Source organism: Scophthalmus maximus, chromosome 14, assembly GCF_022379125.1.
Source record: "Scophthalmus maximus strain ysfricsl-2021 chromosome 14, ASM2237912v1, whole genome shotgun sequence".
Lineage (NCBI taxonomy): Eukaryota > Metazoa > Chordata > Actinopteri > Pleuronectiformes > Scophthalmidae > Scophthalmus > Scophthalmus maximus.
In genome coordinates, this window is record NC_061528.1 from 5,041,665 (window position 1) to 5,056,619 (window position 14,955).

Genomic DNA, 14,955 nt, shown 5'->3' on the forward strand with positions numbered 1-14,955 from the left:
AAAATAGTTTGAGTAATTTAGTAATAGATTACTAATCCATTAATCGATCAACTGTTGCAGCTCTAATCTATTTTGACACAGAGAGCATGACCTTAGTATTTGGGGATTTAGCGGTTTAACACCACGAAGAGGAGTTCACGACATACACGTTTTTTATGGACACTTTTATAATTTGACTTGTTTGTTGGCAAAACCTGAATTGATTGAAATAACCACACGTGTACAGAGAGACAGAATTTACAGATCGTACAACTGAACAGCTGAATGAACTTGTGAAACACGGAAATTCTTGATTTCCCTTCAATACGCAGACAATTATAACGGGAAGTTGTTTTATGCTCGATTACAAATTGACAGAGAAACACATTTTAAAATCTGAACAACAGCGGCCCTGCCCTTCAACACGGACAAAAAGGCCCCACAGACAATCTGCTCAGCTCAGACCTGCTGAAAGCCTCGACACGGCCAACGAGCCTCTGAACAACCAGGTCACCGGGAACACGGGGGCCCTGCCGGCTTTTGTGTAGCGGCTCGCTAAATGTCGGGGTGGAGGGGGGCACCGTGTGTGTGTGTGTGTGTGTGTGTGTGTGTGTGTGTGTGTGTGTGTGTGTGTGTGTGTGTGTGTGTGTGTGTGTGTGTGTGTGTGTGTGTGTGTGTGTGTGTGTGTGTGTGTGTGTGTGTGTGTGTGTGTGTGTGTGTGTGTGTGTGTGTGTGTGTGTGTGAGTGAGTGTGTGTGTGTGTCAAAGTCATACACTCTCCTCATGTTGGGAGAGTGGAGGCCCGGCCCTTCCCTCCTCTGTGACCGTTGTCCCTCCTCCCCTCCCTCCCTCCCTCCCTCCTCCCCTTTTTCTTTCCTCCGTCCTCTTTTCCTCCTTAAACTGTCTTTTGTTTTCATTTTCATTGGCATTTCTGCCCCGTCGTTGTTCGGGGCCTTAAATGAGTCTTGACTGGCCCGCGGGCCACTGGAGAAGCACAAAGGACTCCGTTCTACTCGCTACAGTTGATCCATTGTGGGCGTCCCACAATGCGCTAATTGGCGATGACAATTAAGCGCGGTCGACACTCAGCTTCAATTTGCCCGCTGCTCGACATCCATCACGGGCAAAATGATTCGGCCTCCCTGGGACTCCTGCTGCCTCACAAAGACAATATGCGTATTCACTCGGGCAGTTGAAGTGGTTTGGAAGTTTCTGTCTTGACCTTCGGCACCAGCGGTTGACAAAAACGGGTCGCGACGAGAGAGGTCCAGTCGACGACTGCTCTGGAGGTTTCCGATCATATCGCGTGAGTTTGTCCAGTTGTCATGAAATTGTAGATGTTAAAATTGGCGTTTGAATTTCCTGGCTGAAAGCTCGTCCACCTGCTGCCCTGCGCCGATTGGACAGTAGTTTAATTGTCTATTTAACTCTCAATGGGACCACAATTTAAAACACGAGCATCATGTTGTGTTGAAGAAGACTTGAAACTATAGATTCAGACCAAAAACCCGATGAGAAAATGAATCAAGTGATTCATTTTCTCATCGGCCTCGATAAAAACGGACATCTCTTTTTGCATCCAGTGGAGTCGCCCTCTGCTGGTCATCTGAGAGAATATAGGCTTCAGGCACTTCCGCATTGGCTTCCGGTGACTACGTCCATTTTTTAAATATACAGTCTAGAGCGCTGTTAGCTCAACGACGCTAGCAAACATCGCTGTGTGTTATTTAGCTCTACAACTATTCAATTAAATCAAACTTGCATATTAAGAGTGATAAGACAAAACCATATTTGAATGTTTCTCCAGAAAGAATTCGAACACTTTCATCTTCAAGACGTTCGTCTTTATTGGCATCGGTGGCGAGCGAACAGAGGCTTTGAGCCAAACCAGACGCGAGGGAAAGTGCTGATTGAACAGAAGAATCACCTCCCTTGTACTTGCATAAGTATTTGTCTGCAGTGTAAAGAAAACTTGAAAAAATAACTTAAAAAGTGCAAAATAGAGAAGTTTCAGTCCAGTTACTCTGCTTAAATACTGTACAATATATTCTCCCCCAAGCGCCATGTAAAAATACTGCAACGATCACAATGTGCCTGCGACATAAAGAACATTTCCAGTTCTGCACTCATTCAACCTGTAAACACAATACAATGTACTCATAATGAAAATCAAAACTTATCATGGAAAAATTATCTTAACAAAAAAAAAAAAAACAACAAACAGAATTGAAACTTTGTTCATATTTATGCTTCTAAATCCAGATAGGAATAAAAGACACAAGAAAGACATTCAAACAAAATCAACTGAACACAAACCTGCACTTCCAAGTTGTGTGGACATGATGCATAAAACAAATACAAGAAAATTAATTTAAGTTTTCGAGAGAAGTGAGCTGCTGCAGCTACGTAAAGGGAAACTACTCAACCCAGCAGAAGTTGGGAGTTCAATCTGCTTAGGGCTCATTTGTGCATACAAATTAACAATTCATGTTCACTCAATACGGGTTTATGACAGAAAATATGAAGAATTTGTCCCAAATACCTGAGTCTCCTCACCAGGCAATCAGAATTAAAGACGCCTAATACATAAGACATAATTTTAACGCATCTCAAGAAACTCTGTGCTTGTACATGATCTTAAACTACTTCATTTGGATATTTACCTGCCCTCAAAAAACACATTTTACATGGCATCATAATGTTCTAAGACGTATTTCATTAATTCATAATCTGAGAAACTGAAAACGGCGGCCGTCGGGTCGAGGCTGCTTTGCTACGTAAAGCTCCGGACTCGGCCCAGGCTCAGGCTTTTTTCTTCTTATCAGACTAACCAATCACCTGTAACAAATAGTAATGAATGACATAAAGAAAAATTATAGGGCTCCGGTCTGAAATATGGCAGTTACTGAGTCTGGCTCAGTTAGGTTTGTGCAGAACATACAAAACACGGAAACACAAATAAATCCCGACGTCGGTCACACGCATACAAAAATGAAATAAATGATTTTTAAAACACAGCAACAAACAAACAAAACAAATACATATCAAAAAATACTATTTCTTTTATGCAGCAGGCACAACCAGTCAACAATAACTTAATACCACTTCACTTCAGTTTCCCCCGACATGACTTCATCTTCAAAACAAAGTCAAAACAAACTAAAAACACATTAAATTCAACTCTACACGTCAGTGCACTTTTCCTGCCACATTTAAAACTACGGGGTTATTTAGTCTCAGTCTACAGTCTAGTTTCCTACACACTTCATAAACACGAATAACTGTCAGTCTGTGATCTCTGCAAATACATATTTCCCTCATAAACTGGGGTTCGTAAGTCTTGTTCACAAATAAAATTCCCTTTTCTGACCGGTTTTATTGCTCGAAAAGATGGAAAAACAGACGGAGCCTCAGAGTGAAAAGGGAAAAGAATCCACACTGAAATGAAAATCAGGAAAAATGGAAAACAAGTCGCAGGAAGAGGCAGCAGTCACATTTTCATCCAAAATATCGGAAGTTATGGCAAAATCAAACTTTAAAAGCTGCACACCGTGAATCTATTATGATAGATTATTCAAAAATATGTGATCCGACGTTAGCTGGGAGAAGATTTGTGAAGTCGGAGAAACTAACAAAATCAGGTTGTGCAGCTTTTTGAAATTTATTTCTCTTTTCCAAAAGGTTTTAAATTTTTAAACATTTTGGGTCAAATTTTGTTTAATTAAAATCATATTTTAGATTTTTGCAAATTTTCCTTTTGAGTTAGTTTATGTCTTTCAGGAATTCAATCAAATTGATTTCATTTTTCCAACATTTCTGTAAAATGTGTTTTTATAACTGTATGGACACAAAGCCGTCGTGATAAAGTGAAGACAATGTGAACGGGTGTTTCCGGACCTGTACGCGTATGAAAGCAGTGAGTCATTAAAAAAGGCCGTCTAGGTTGCATAGAGATACTAAAAGCTAAAGCCGCTATCAACGTTTGATAGATTCTGCATGAGTCAAGCACAACAGGAAGTGGAATCACAGAGGAGCAGGGAAGGCAACAACGAAAGAGAAGTTACAGTATATTATTGCCCCGGTTATTTTACAGTAAGAACGATAGAGAGAAGAAAATGTGCTCAAGAATTTAAAGTCTTCACATTTCCCATTTACATAAAGAGTAACTGATGAAAATGAGATGAGTTAAACGTCTGTCATTGCACATCTACGGGTGAAATTACTCAGTCTGAAGAGAATGAGATGTGATGATAAAGGAAAGAGGGATTTCAGTACTTACTAATTATTATTATTATTATTATTAGGGCCCGAGCACCAACAGGCGTAAGGCCCTATTGTATCTGAAGGAATTATCTAATGGTTTAAGTTAAATCACAAATAAGCCCAAAATCTCAGAGATTTGAATGTGACTGTTTGTATATATTGCTACATCACGAGCAGCAGCAGTTGTGGTCAGTTTGGATTCAGTCTGTAAGGATCATCTACTACTGCTGGTTAGAGGAGCTTTTTTTCATTTCCAACATTAACAAACAATATTCCCTTTTTTTTTGGTTCCCTTAAAGGTGTTTCCTTGTGGGACAGTAACACAAAAAAGAAGAATAAATTCATTTGGATTTTGTGTTGGACAGTTTGACGAGGAGGAAAGAGATTCTCTTTCAATGTGCATGAGCACGTGACGGTGGTTTTAAGACGGACTTGACTAAAAGTGAACATTTCCTTAAACATTAGATTCCATTTGTCATAACCGACGTGAATCCAAGGGGACGACAGCTGCAAATATCTTACAGCCACACCATCACTTAAACACCCCATGATTATTCTTATTAGATTGATCAGTTGGTAATTATTTAGTCTGTAAACAAAGACAATAAATCCACACGTTCCCAATCAGCTTCTTTTGTTTTCACCAAAAGAAAAAGGAGCAAAGCGTCGTCTTCACCCGACGAGCTGGAACCAGAGAACGTTTCGCCAGAACTGATTGTTCAAACATGTTCGGTTCGGTTTCATCTCTCCTCTCGTGTGTGACCTTGTGAGAAGGGGGAAGACGTTGGCAAGAGTTCTTCAGTTTCCCAGCAGTGATTCCACATGTGTAACCCCCTGGGAAGGAAGTGGGAAGTGGTGAAGGGGATGAGGAGGACGTGGACGATGATGTGTGAAGATGGTTGACTACAAAATACAAGTAGTTCAGTCTGTAGTTGACCTCCCTGCTCTGTACAGTCGGACAAAGCTCAGCTCAGGTAGGGGGGGGGGGTGTGTGTGTGTGTGTGTGTGTGTGTGTGTGTGTGTGTGTGTGTGTGTGTGTGTGTGTGTGTGTGTGTGTGTGTGTGTGTGTGTGTGTGTGTGTGTGTGTGTGTGTGTGTGTGTGTGTGTGTGTGTGTGTGTGTGTGGAACGCGCAAAAACGCAAACCAGATTGTCAGAGCTCGTCCTCCGAGCACAACTGTCCTGGACACACACAAACGCCAATCAGGAAAAAACAGACACTTTGTCCAGCATCATGGCCCGGCGTTACTGTGTCCGAGTGTGTGCGTCTCAGGTGTCCTGGTAGGGCAGGTGAAAGCACCCGGGGCTGTCGTCGTCGTCGGGCGACCAGAAGGAGGACGGCCTCTTGTGGTGGAGCTCCCGGCGAACGCAGCGGGGACACGGCTGGGCTTTCTGACGACACGCGGTGTGGAAAACGGCGCCGCAGCCGCCGCACCTGCGGAACACAAGAACCACACGGCGCCAACGGTCTGGTAAGCTTGCTCATTCATTTTCACTGCTTTACTTTTACACATCGTAGTCTATTTGATGGTGTTGGGGAGTTATACTGCATGAGAAGTTGTAGGAAGTCATAATTAATCATCAGTGAGCCCATGAGGACAATCTTGGGTAAATGTTCCCTCTGTTGTGAACACATCTATCCCGCAAAAACAACGTCCTGCTGCATTCGTCAAACTCCGGAGGATGTCCGGAGCCAGTTTGAGCGTCGTGTTTACCGTAACGTCATCATGCCCCCAGCTCCCAACAGCAAACCAGGGGCCTTGACCGGGAAGCGGGGTTTGTGGTTAGCGAGGAAACTTCGAGTTTAAACCTGGGGTTTTAGTGCAATGAAACCTGTTCACTTCTTACGAGGAAAAAATCCACCAAGATAGCAGATCAAACCACCAAACAACTGACCAATCAGATCACTAGAAAAAACACTTTCATTATTCCTGCAAGATCCTGTCCGGGACAAAAGAGTTTGGAGTGAAGTGATAAGTGGAATCATTTGCTGTTCCAGATTTAACTGAGACAGCTGATAACGAAAGGATATCTTGGACCTGCTTCGTAGCACAGACCGCTGGTTGAGTTGACCCGTACAGTATTATTATTACTGACAGACACAAACAAATAAAACGACCCAGCAGGGTGGGCTGTTTTCATTAACCTTACTAATTGCACATTTCCTGTCCTAAATCAACAGAGCTCGGTGAATATTCGCCGCTCGCTTCCAGTAAGTACAGTAGACGCGGCCGTTATCAGTTAACACCTCCTTCAGGAGCCATAAAACACAACTCAACAAGGTGTGTGTGTGTGTGTGTGTGTGTGTGTGTGTGTGTGTGTGTGTGTGTGTGTGTGTGTGTGTGTGTGTGTGTGTGTGTGTGTGTGTGTGTGTGTGTGTGTGTGTGTGTGTGTGTGTGTGTGTGTGTGTGTGTGTGTGTGTGTCAGTCAATGTTTCCCCTCCTCGGCTCAGACTCTTCTAGGAATCAGTCCTGATCGGCTCTTATCGCTCTGCTGACTTGTCGGTGGCAAAAGCTCTGGACTGTGTTAGCCGTACATGTCGTTCAAATCCCTCGGGCCCTCAGCGGCCGACCGGTGTTACTGACGAGCAGCGGTGCCTCCAACACGAGGGCCAGGAGGGGAAATAAATCTATCTTCATCATTTCTGGTGTCGTATCACTTTGAGTCCTCACACCCCTGTGAGTTTTCCGACGCCCTCTGTTCTGGAGGCTTATTACAGAGGAAAGAGAACATTCGGTGAGTCTCCAGAGAAGCATAAAAAAGTACACGACTTGTTTGATGTACAAGTGCTTTTAGGTGCACTCGGGGAAAAAAAAGAAGAGCAAGGTTCTTGAAACAACTGGCTGCCTTTTGAAGAACCTCTAGAGAAGCTTCTCAGAAGCACATTTTAAAGGTTAACCCTAAAACACATGCTGACTCAGAGTCAATCTGGGCAGCACAAACTACAATAAAGAATATTCCACTTTAGATAGGAATACTTAAAATTGGGTAGAAAAACCGAAAGAATACGTACACGCTGATTGGCCCTGAGACGTGTCTACCTTTGACAAGTTAGAGCAAATAAAATCTAAATCAGACATATGTACAAGGGATATCCAGCCCTAGTAAATGTTCAAACTATATTGAAAGGTTATCCGAGGGTCCGTACCTCCTGGTTGCGTTGTCCTGGAAGGGGTAGATGACCTGTTCGTTGTGGCAGAGCTCGCAGATGAAGCCTTTCTCTCGACACAAACTGCAGCTGAAAACGTGGGAGCTGGCGAACTTGATGACCTTGGACAGGAAGGGAGCCAGTTTGCCATCGATCACCTGGAGGGTGAGGAGAGGACGGTCAACAATAACAGAGACTCTCAGCCGTAGAAAAGTGTCAACCATACAAGTTTTGATTACATTCAGACAATTTTGTCAAATTTTGGGGGGTAAAAGAAATGTATATTGACATATCATCTGCATAGAGGTGACATGATACACCTTTAAAACTACGTATGGAGAAGCATAAATGAGGTAAACAAGACGGGGCCGAGCACAGAACCTTGTGGAACACCACTTAAATGTTCAAAGTCTAGTTCACACTACAGGATTTTTAGCCTGATGTTCCACTCTCCAACAAGTTGTCAGTTGTTACAGGTCAGTTGTGTAGTTTGAACTCGCAAGACCTGTAAGACAGCAAGTCGTGTAGTCTGAACTTAACTTCAGAGGCAGTGTGAATTGAAGACTTGTCTGTATGAACCTTTACTTGTAACAACGTATTCCTATAATATGGTGTTGCCCCCCTTTTATTTGAGTTAAAGTTTTAAGTAGGTCTTCCGCCTCTTCATTTAAAGACCAATTTCAAAATTACCACAAGAAAGTCGTATCCTCTTTGGCTTTGAGGAAAGACTGGAAAACAGGAGGAGAGGAAACTTGAGGGGAAGGAAGGAGGGAAGACAGCAAATGAGGTTGAACGCCTTTTAATGGCAACGCTTGGAAAGTTCCTTAAAGAACTGAGGGCGGGGGGTTTTGGCAGCAGGGGGTTCTAGTTGTACTGTAGTGAATAGACAGTAGATGACTCACAGTTAGTGAAAAGAAAAGGCTGTGCAGAATTGTTCAGAAAATAAACGATAAATATGGTCATAAAGCTTTGTGCTGTCGTGATTATAATGCAGTCAGAGCTCTGAGCGTCGTGGACGAGTGAATGTGAGACATAGAGAGAGAGAGAATGTAACGGAGGAAAGTAAGAGAACGAGTGGCAGAGATACAATATACGAGAGAGAGATCTTGAGAGAGAGAGAGAGCGAGAGCCTGTATTCAGATACAAGTGGTTCCACCTGGCAGAGCTCTGGACCTCCCAATTATAACCTCCTTCATGCTGTTTGTGAGCTCCGAGGACGAGGGGAGAAGAGGAGGACGCGAGATGGAGAGAGGAGGAAGAAACCGCACACAAACAGAGGAGGCATTCTGATCCAGTTCACAGAAAAAATGATACGTCACAGACAAACAATGCTGCACTTTACACTGAGATGACTGAGGGTTTTACACTCAAACAACCCAAACTGCACAAAATACGACATAAGAAGACCACCGATCAGCGTCAGACCAACGTGAGACCGATGTTTTAGACAAAGTTTTCAAAAGGTCACGGGCAATTCTGTTTAAATTGATGCTACTTGGCTTCTCAAAGGGATATTGTTGATGTGAATCAACTTCATTTTTTTAACCAATGAACAGAAAATCAATCTTGTCAGTCAAGTTAGTCGCCAAACATTTAATTATCCCACCTTTTCAAAATAGTTTTTATTGATAGTACATGGAATATCTTTGCGGATTGGTCCGAACCAACTGGCAACCCAACGTTTGTGAGCTGCCGTTTTGAAGACGCTAGTTTCACATTTTGACCAGCGCCGTGTTCGGTTTTTTGAAACAGGACGTAGAATTGGGGGGTGGGTCTGACTGCGAGCTCCACAACCATGCACCAATTGGACGGAGCAGTTGTCGATCACGCTGTATCCACACTTCGGGACGTCTATTTTACTCTAAATGGGACCATAATTTACAAAATGAACATCGTGCTGTGTTGAAGAAGACTTGAAACTAGCGATTGAGACAATGAACTCCTCAGCTAAATGTATACTGACGTTATAAATCAAGGGAGCAGTAGTAGTGCCATTTACTCATAGATTTCTATAGAAACAGTTTTCTTTGCGCAACCAGGGAGTCGCCCTCTGCTGGTCATTCCAGAGAATACAGGCTTCAGGCACTGAACGTACGCATGGGCTTCATTTTCCGGTCCATTTTCATTCGCAGTCTATGGGCCAAACGAAACAACCAATCTGAAGACATCACCTTCAGGGCTTTGGGAAAGTAAACTTTTTTTTTAAAATTTTACAGACTAAACAATGTTGTTGCCTTGAAATTAGCCTCATCGTGCGCAATCAGATGGTCGGTTGAAAATAAACCGGTTTAGGGTTAATAAAAAATTAACTTTCTTTCCCCCAAGTATACGAACTGTGTCCAGCACCGCCCACACACCAAACCTACAGAGACGGCTCAGCCCGGTCCAGCCCAGTCCACATGACGAATGGTTCTCCTGATGGAGGCTGACAGCCGCAGTAATTAAGGTCCTCTATAATTGGACTGGGCAGAATCAAACGACTGGCAGAACAGCTCTGGTGGCTGACGGCTGCTCTGGAGGGACGCCGGTGACGACGGGGAGGGAGGCACAGCAAGATGGATGGAGGGTGACAAAAGTAAAGGGACAGATGAAAAGAGGGGAAAGGGGCAACGGTGAAGAAAACATGTAAATCAAATCGAGCCTCGTGTAGGACGCAATTTTTCATGATCAACACAGAATTACCCCCAGAAACAAAAAGCCCAGGACATTAATTTCTATAAATTCCCGAACCCCTGCTGGGACGGCTCGCTATAAATATCAAGTGGACATTTCTTATTAGCTTAATCAAAGTGGCGCTGACCAGCAGGGTTGACGCCGGGACAACCCACTCAGAGAGCAGAACTTCAGAGTTCAACCCATTTTTAATTTGCACACTCGCCCATTCAACAAAGACGAGGGCGAAGCCAAATATCGATGGTGCCGTTCTCCGAGTGTCTGGGTCAACCAGCAGTCAGACCGCTGGCAGATCTCTCAGCGCTCCGATGGGCGTTCAAGGTCGACTGGGTCGGGTCGACTTCTGTCTCCAGAGTGTTATAAGTGAGAAAGGAGGTCAATTTGCCAATTTCCTTTTCCTTCCAACTTTATGAGGTTAACAGTAATACAGTAACTGCAGATTTTATACAAACACATTAGAGCCGTCTAAACAAACAGGCTGTTTCAAGTTAAATGTCCACCAAACTTCGCCCGGAAAACGAAAAGGAAGCGAAAGAGCTGAGTGAGAAAAAAAGTAGTTGTTTCTAACTGTAACTGTAATTGTTCAATCATGGTTACCTTCCAAAACAGAAATAAATAACTAACAAACATCTGACAGATTGAGATCTCATGAACATCGGCCTACAATGAAGGTCACCTCATCATGCCAACTCAACATTTATTCATGACATTCAACTCAATTATTAATAAAATAAATACGACAGGGTTGTTTAGCTACCGTCATGTAAAAAGCTGTCAATTCCTAAATTCTAATTTCAATACCCGTCGTCGTCAGTCTTCAGATGCTGTAGATATGGGGCCGTCTGAAAGTTGTGATTTGGGTGCTCGCTTACAAGTCAAATTAAATAATTGACATTATTGTCAAGCCCCCTTTCAAACAAACTTTTCACTTCCAAACGGACATAAGTCTGTATTGAACACTCGCTCAATACGGAGAGAAAAATTGCAAAAAAATAGAGGGAAAACAGTTTAATCAGTTTAATAAACCAACAAGCGGATCTTCTCCCTCTGCCCTTTCACCAGATTCCAGATATCGCACGAGCGTAGCCGCTCTTTCTGAAAATGTCCTGTCAGGTTTGAATGAAGTGAACTCCTGAAAACATTTCACTATGTAGATCATGATACTTTAAAAGGATGAAGCAGCAGCAGCAGCTAAATAATTTGGGGAGTTTGAAAAGGTGGAAAATTACTATTCACAGGATGATGGTCACAATATCAATCTAGAGCCGCCTACAGGACAAAGCTCCCAGATGTATTCACATCCTTTAACCTCTTTCCCTCCAAATAACCCACCCAACATACACACACACACGCCGAACACACACACATTTCACCTCCTCTCCCTCCACTCATGCCCTTAGACTCCTCCCCCTCCAGTTCAGCCTCTTTCTCTGCTCCACGTCGAGTCTTTGTGCTCCAAAACCTCCTAATCCCCTAAAACTGCTGTTTAACAGCCGTTCGCCTGCCCTCCTCTCTCTCTCTCTCTCACACACACACACACACTCTCACACACACACACACACACACACACACACACGAACACACACACACACACGAACACACACACACACACACACACACACACACACACACACACACACACACACACACACACACACACACACACACACACTACCGCAGCTCCATTGACAAAACTAGAAAGCCAGCTGGGATTACAGGGCTGGAAAGACCAGGGTGAGCTCTGTTTGGATAACACCCTCTCCCTCTTGCGCACACACACGCACACACACACAGTGAGGTCGCTCTTATCAGGGGGTTCCCAAAAAAAGTTTGGTAACCAATCAGTTGAGAAGTTATATGTAGAAGCAGGACACTTTTTTTGTGGTGATGCCGTCCAAATAATTCATATAATACAAGTCTTTAATATGTGTCTTTATGACAGGAGATAAATGACAATCTAACTTCTGGAAAATGTCCGGAGCAACATTTGCACTCGCACCAACAGGCCCTCTGGAAAGTGTCTGTTCTAAGTAACCCCTTAATGCAGGAAACTAAATTAAGATTCATCCTAAGCTCTTTTATCTTTAAACCTACAAGTTTCAATCTTTCACAATATATATCGTCTTATATATGTTTCAAATTCCCCATGAGAAATCCTGTTTGACCTCATCCTACGGGTCAGCGTCTACAGTCGACCTCACCTCAGGCTCTACCTGAAATAAAGGCCGTGTGGAGAAACTGGAAAATCTTTCTGATAACATGTGTCTCTGTGTGTCTGGACAATCGAGGGGATGCCAGGGTGTCACTGTGGGAAGCCTGTTGCACACACACACACACACACACACACACACACACACACACACACACACATATCTACTTTCCTACTACTTACACCCCTGAGTAACAATCCTTAAAACCAGTGGAGGAAAAGGGCAGAGTGGCTAAACAAACACATATGGTCATTGCAAAGTGAACTGGTTCCTAATAGGGGGATATGGGTGGAGGCTATTTGTTGGGAGGAGTGTGGGCCAGGGGTTTTCGCCAGGGGAGTTTAGCCTCCGCTGACCTCTGGGCCGCAACAAAAAAAGCCATGTTGATTAAGAGCACCATTTTATTCAGGAGGTGAATCAAAAGAAACAAGCTTGTTATTATGGAAAACCAATTAGGAGGAAGAGTGCTTGAGAATCTCCAAGAGGGGAGGGAGGGGAGAGGGGGAGGTTAGAGGGAGGGGGGGGAGACGACTCTACTAAAGTATAAAAAATAGAACTAAATCACCAGTTTGAGGTTTTATGAGTTTATGTAAGTAGAGTGAAGAACACACACACACACACACACACACACACACACACACACACACACACACACACACATATACACACACGATAAACCGAGTGTGTGTGAGGCCGAGGGGGATGTTGGGAAAAATGCAGGGATGTCACGCTTTGTTTTTCTGCCTGTTGATTCTGAATGTGACCAATTAGTGGAGCAGAGAGACACAGATTGTGGGGGGGAGGAGGGGGGGGTCTCCAGTCCCTTTCACCGTGAGACTCTGTGGCCGAGCTCCGAGTCAGAGAGGGGTGAAAGAAAAAGAAATGGGGCAGGGTACAACATAATGAACATAATGACAAACAAAGGAACTTTTGAGTCATTTGTAGTCGCTTTTCCTCTGACGCCCACGCCCCCCCAACCCAGAAAAATCAGTTCAACCACTAGATACTGAACTGCTGAAAGGCCCTGGTGCGTTTCCCCCTTTTTTTCAGTGTTTAATCTAAAAAAAATTAACAAATTTAAACTGGGAGGTGGGCAGTGTAACTGTTACCCACAGCAGGACCAGCGGTAGGGATATGAAAGTTTGCAATATAATGTGCATATATAACATGTGACAATGCACATCGAGAGTTGTTGAGAGATTTTTTTCCTGGATCAGGAGGTAACCCCTTTTTAAATGGGACCATTAGAGGGTATTAGCTGCTCTCGTCACCACTGTGACATGGACACTTGCCAACAAAACCAAAGGAGATGTTGTGTTTACTTAAAGGATAAAACAAGAACTATACTATATTTGTTCTTTCTTTCATTAAATCCCGTGGAAAGACTCAAAATCGACAATGTGTTGGTAGAAATACTTTGAAACCCATCTGTGGCCCGTTTTTGTTCCTATTGAAGGTGTAAAACAGATCACAATCGGAAATGGCCCATAGCACCGCCAAGGCCCGACAGTCTCCTTAGATTCAATCAAGCCGCTCAAAATTATAAATATCCTGGATCTGCTCCAAAATTTGGTGGGTTCTTTCTTGGCCTTCCACCAAGTTTTATGGAAATCTGCTCAGTAGTTTTTGTGTAATCCTGGTGACAAACAAACAAACCGACGGACCAACCAACAAACAAACAAACGGACAGGGCTGACAACATGACCTCCAACAAGGCTCAGTAAATTCCTAAAATAGCTGTCGTAGTGAATTTAGTCATTCAGCAAATTTTAATACATAAAAGGAATTATTGCAACAGCAAGAAAAAAAGTATCTGTATATTTGGTCGAAGTTCAGACCAGAGTTTTTGACTCCTTACCTTATGTATCACTGACACAATTTAAAATGTGTGCAGAAATTCTGAGATCTTGAACTACGCTGCAACACCCAGCGAACATTTAAGTTTAATAAGGCTTAAACGAAGCATTAAACTTTGGATATTCACCTAAAATTTTCCTAAAGTACACATGTATGTCAGGATGTATATGTGTGTATGTTTGTACCTGCTGCAGGTCTGCCATGGAGTATAGGTGAATATGTTGGAGCAGGTATTCCCTGGGGAAGATCCTGTGAAAAGACACAAGAGGAAAGTTTGAATGCATCATATTCTGAGAAGCAGTTCATGCATGAACAAACAATCTACAGCTCTGATTTGTTGAGTGAAACTGGCTGCCTATATCCAGTGTGCAGGCCAGATTTTAAATCAAAGCCTCAGTCTTGAAAAAACACACACACACACACACATGCACACACAAATGGATATATATATATATATATATATATATATATATATATGGAACAATGATCACACACTGTATTTAAATATCAGCAACTCACTTGTTAAATGTTTAACCACCAATGTTTCAGTTCACGCTGCTCAACAAAGTGATGATGTTAATCTTGAGTCAGTGACTTTCCACCGTCTAACGTCAGGTGACAAAACACAGACAGGAGGCGAGTTCGGTTGAAGTGTGTGTGTGTGTGTGTGTGTGTGTGCTCCTCTCAGAGCACTAAGATGGATGGCACCATGTTAAATCCTGTCTAAGCTCTGATGAGTGTCACCAAAACACAAGTATGTGTGTATGTGTGTGTGTGTGTGTGTGTGTTATCCAGACGCCTCACGGTGATAGGCACCACTGATTAACC

The 14,955-nt window shown here is 43.2% G+C and overlaps 1 protein-coding gene and 1 long non-coding RNA gene across 3 annotated transcripts in view; one reads left to right on the top strand and one right to left on the bottom strand.

Annotated features, from left to right (window-relative positions):
* Window positions 1-1,800: 1,800 nt before the first annotated feature.
* Window positions 1,801-14,955, bottom strand: part of plekhm3 (pleckstrin homology domain containing, family M, member 3) — a 31,875-nt gene continuing 18,720 nt past the window's right edge. For both annotated transcript variants that reach the window (XM_035604926.2, XM_035604925.2), the window contains exons 6-8: window positions 14,313-14,376; window positions 7,388-7,545; window positions 1,801-5,674 (exon numbers count right to left, since the gene is read on the bottom strand). In XM_035604926.2, the coding sequence (XP_035460819.2) occupies window positions 5,509-5,674; window positions 7,388-7,545; window positions 14,313-14,376 (388 nt within the window). In that variant the 3' untranslated portion in view covers window positions 1,801-5,508. The remainder of the gene's footprint in view (window positions 5,675-7,387; window positions 7,546-14,312; window positions 14,377-14,955) is intronic.
* LOC118283195 lies at window positions 5,536-8,347 on the top strand. The gene is made up of 3 exons (XR_004784450.2): window positions 5,536-5,711; window positions 6,422-6,451; window positions 6,667-8,347. It is a non-coding gene; the product is annotated as an uncharacterized LOC118283195 (long non-coding RNA).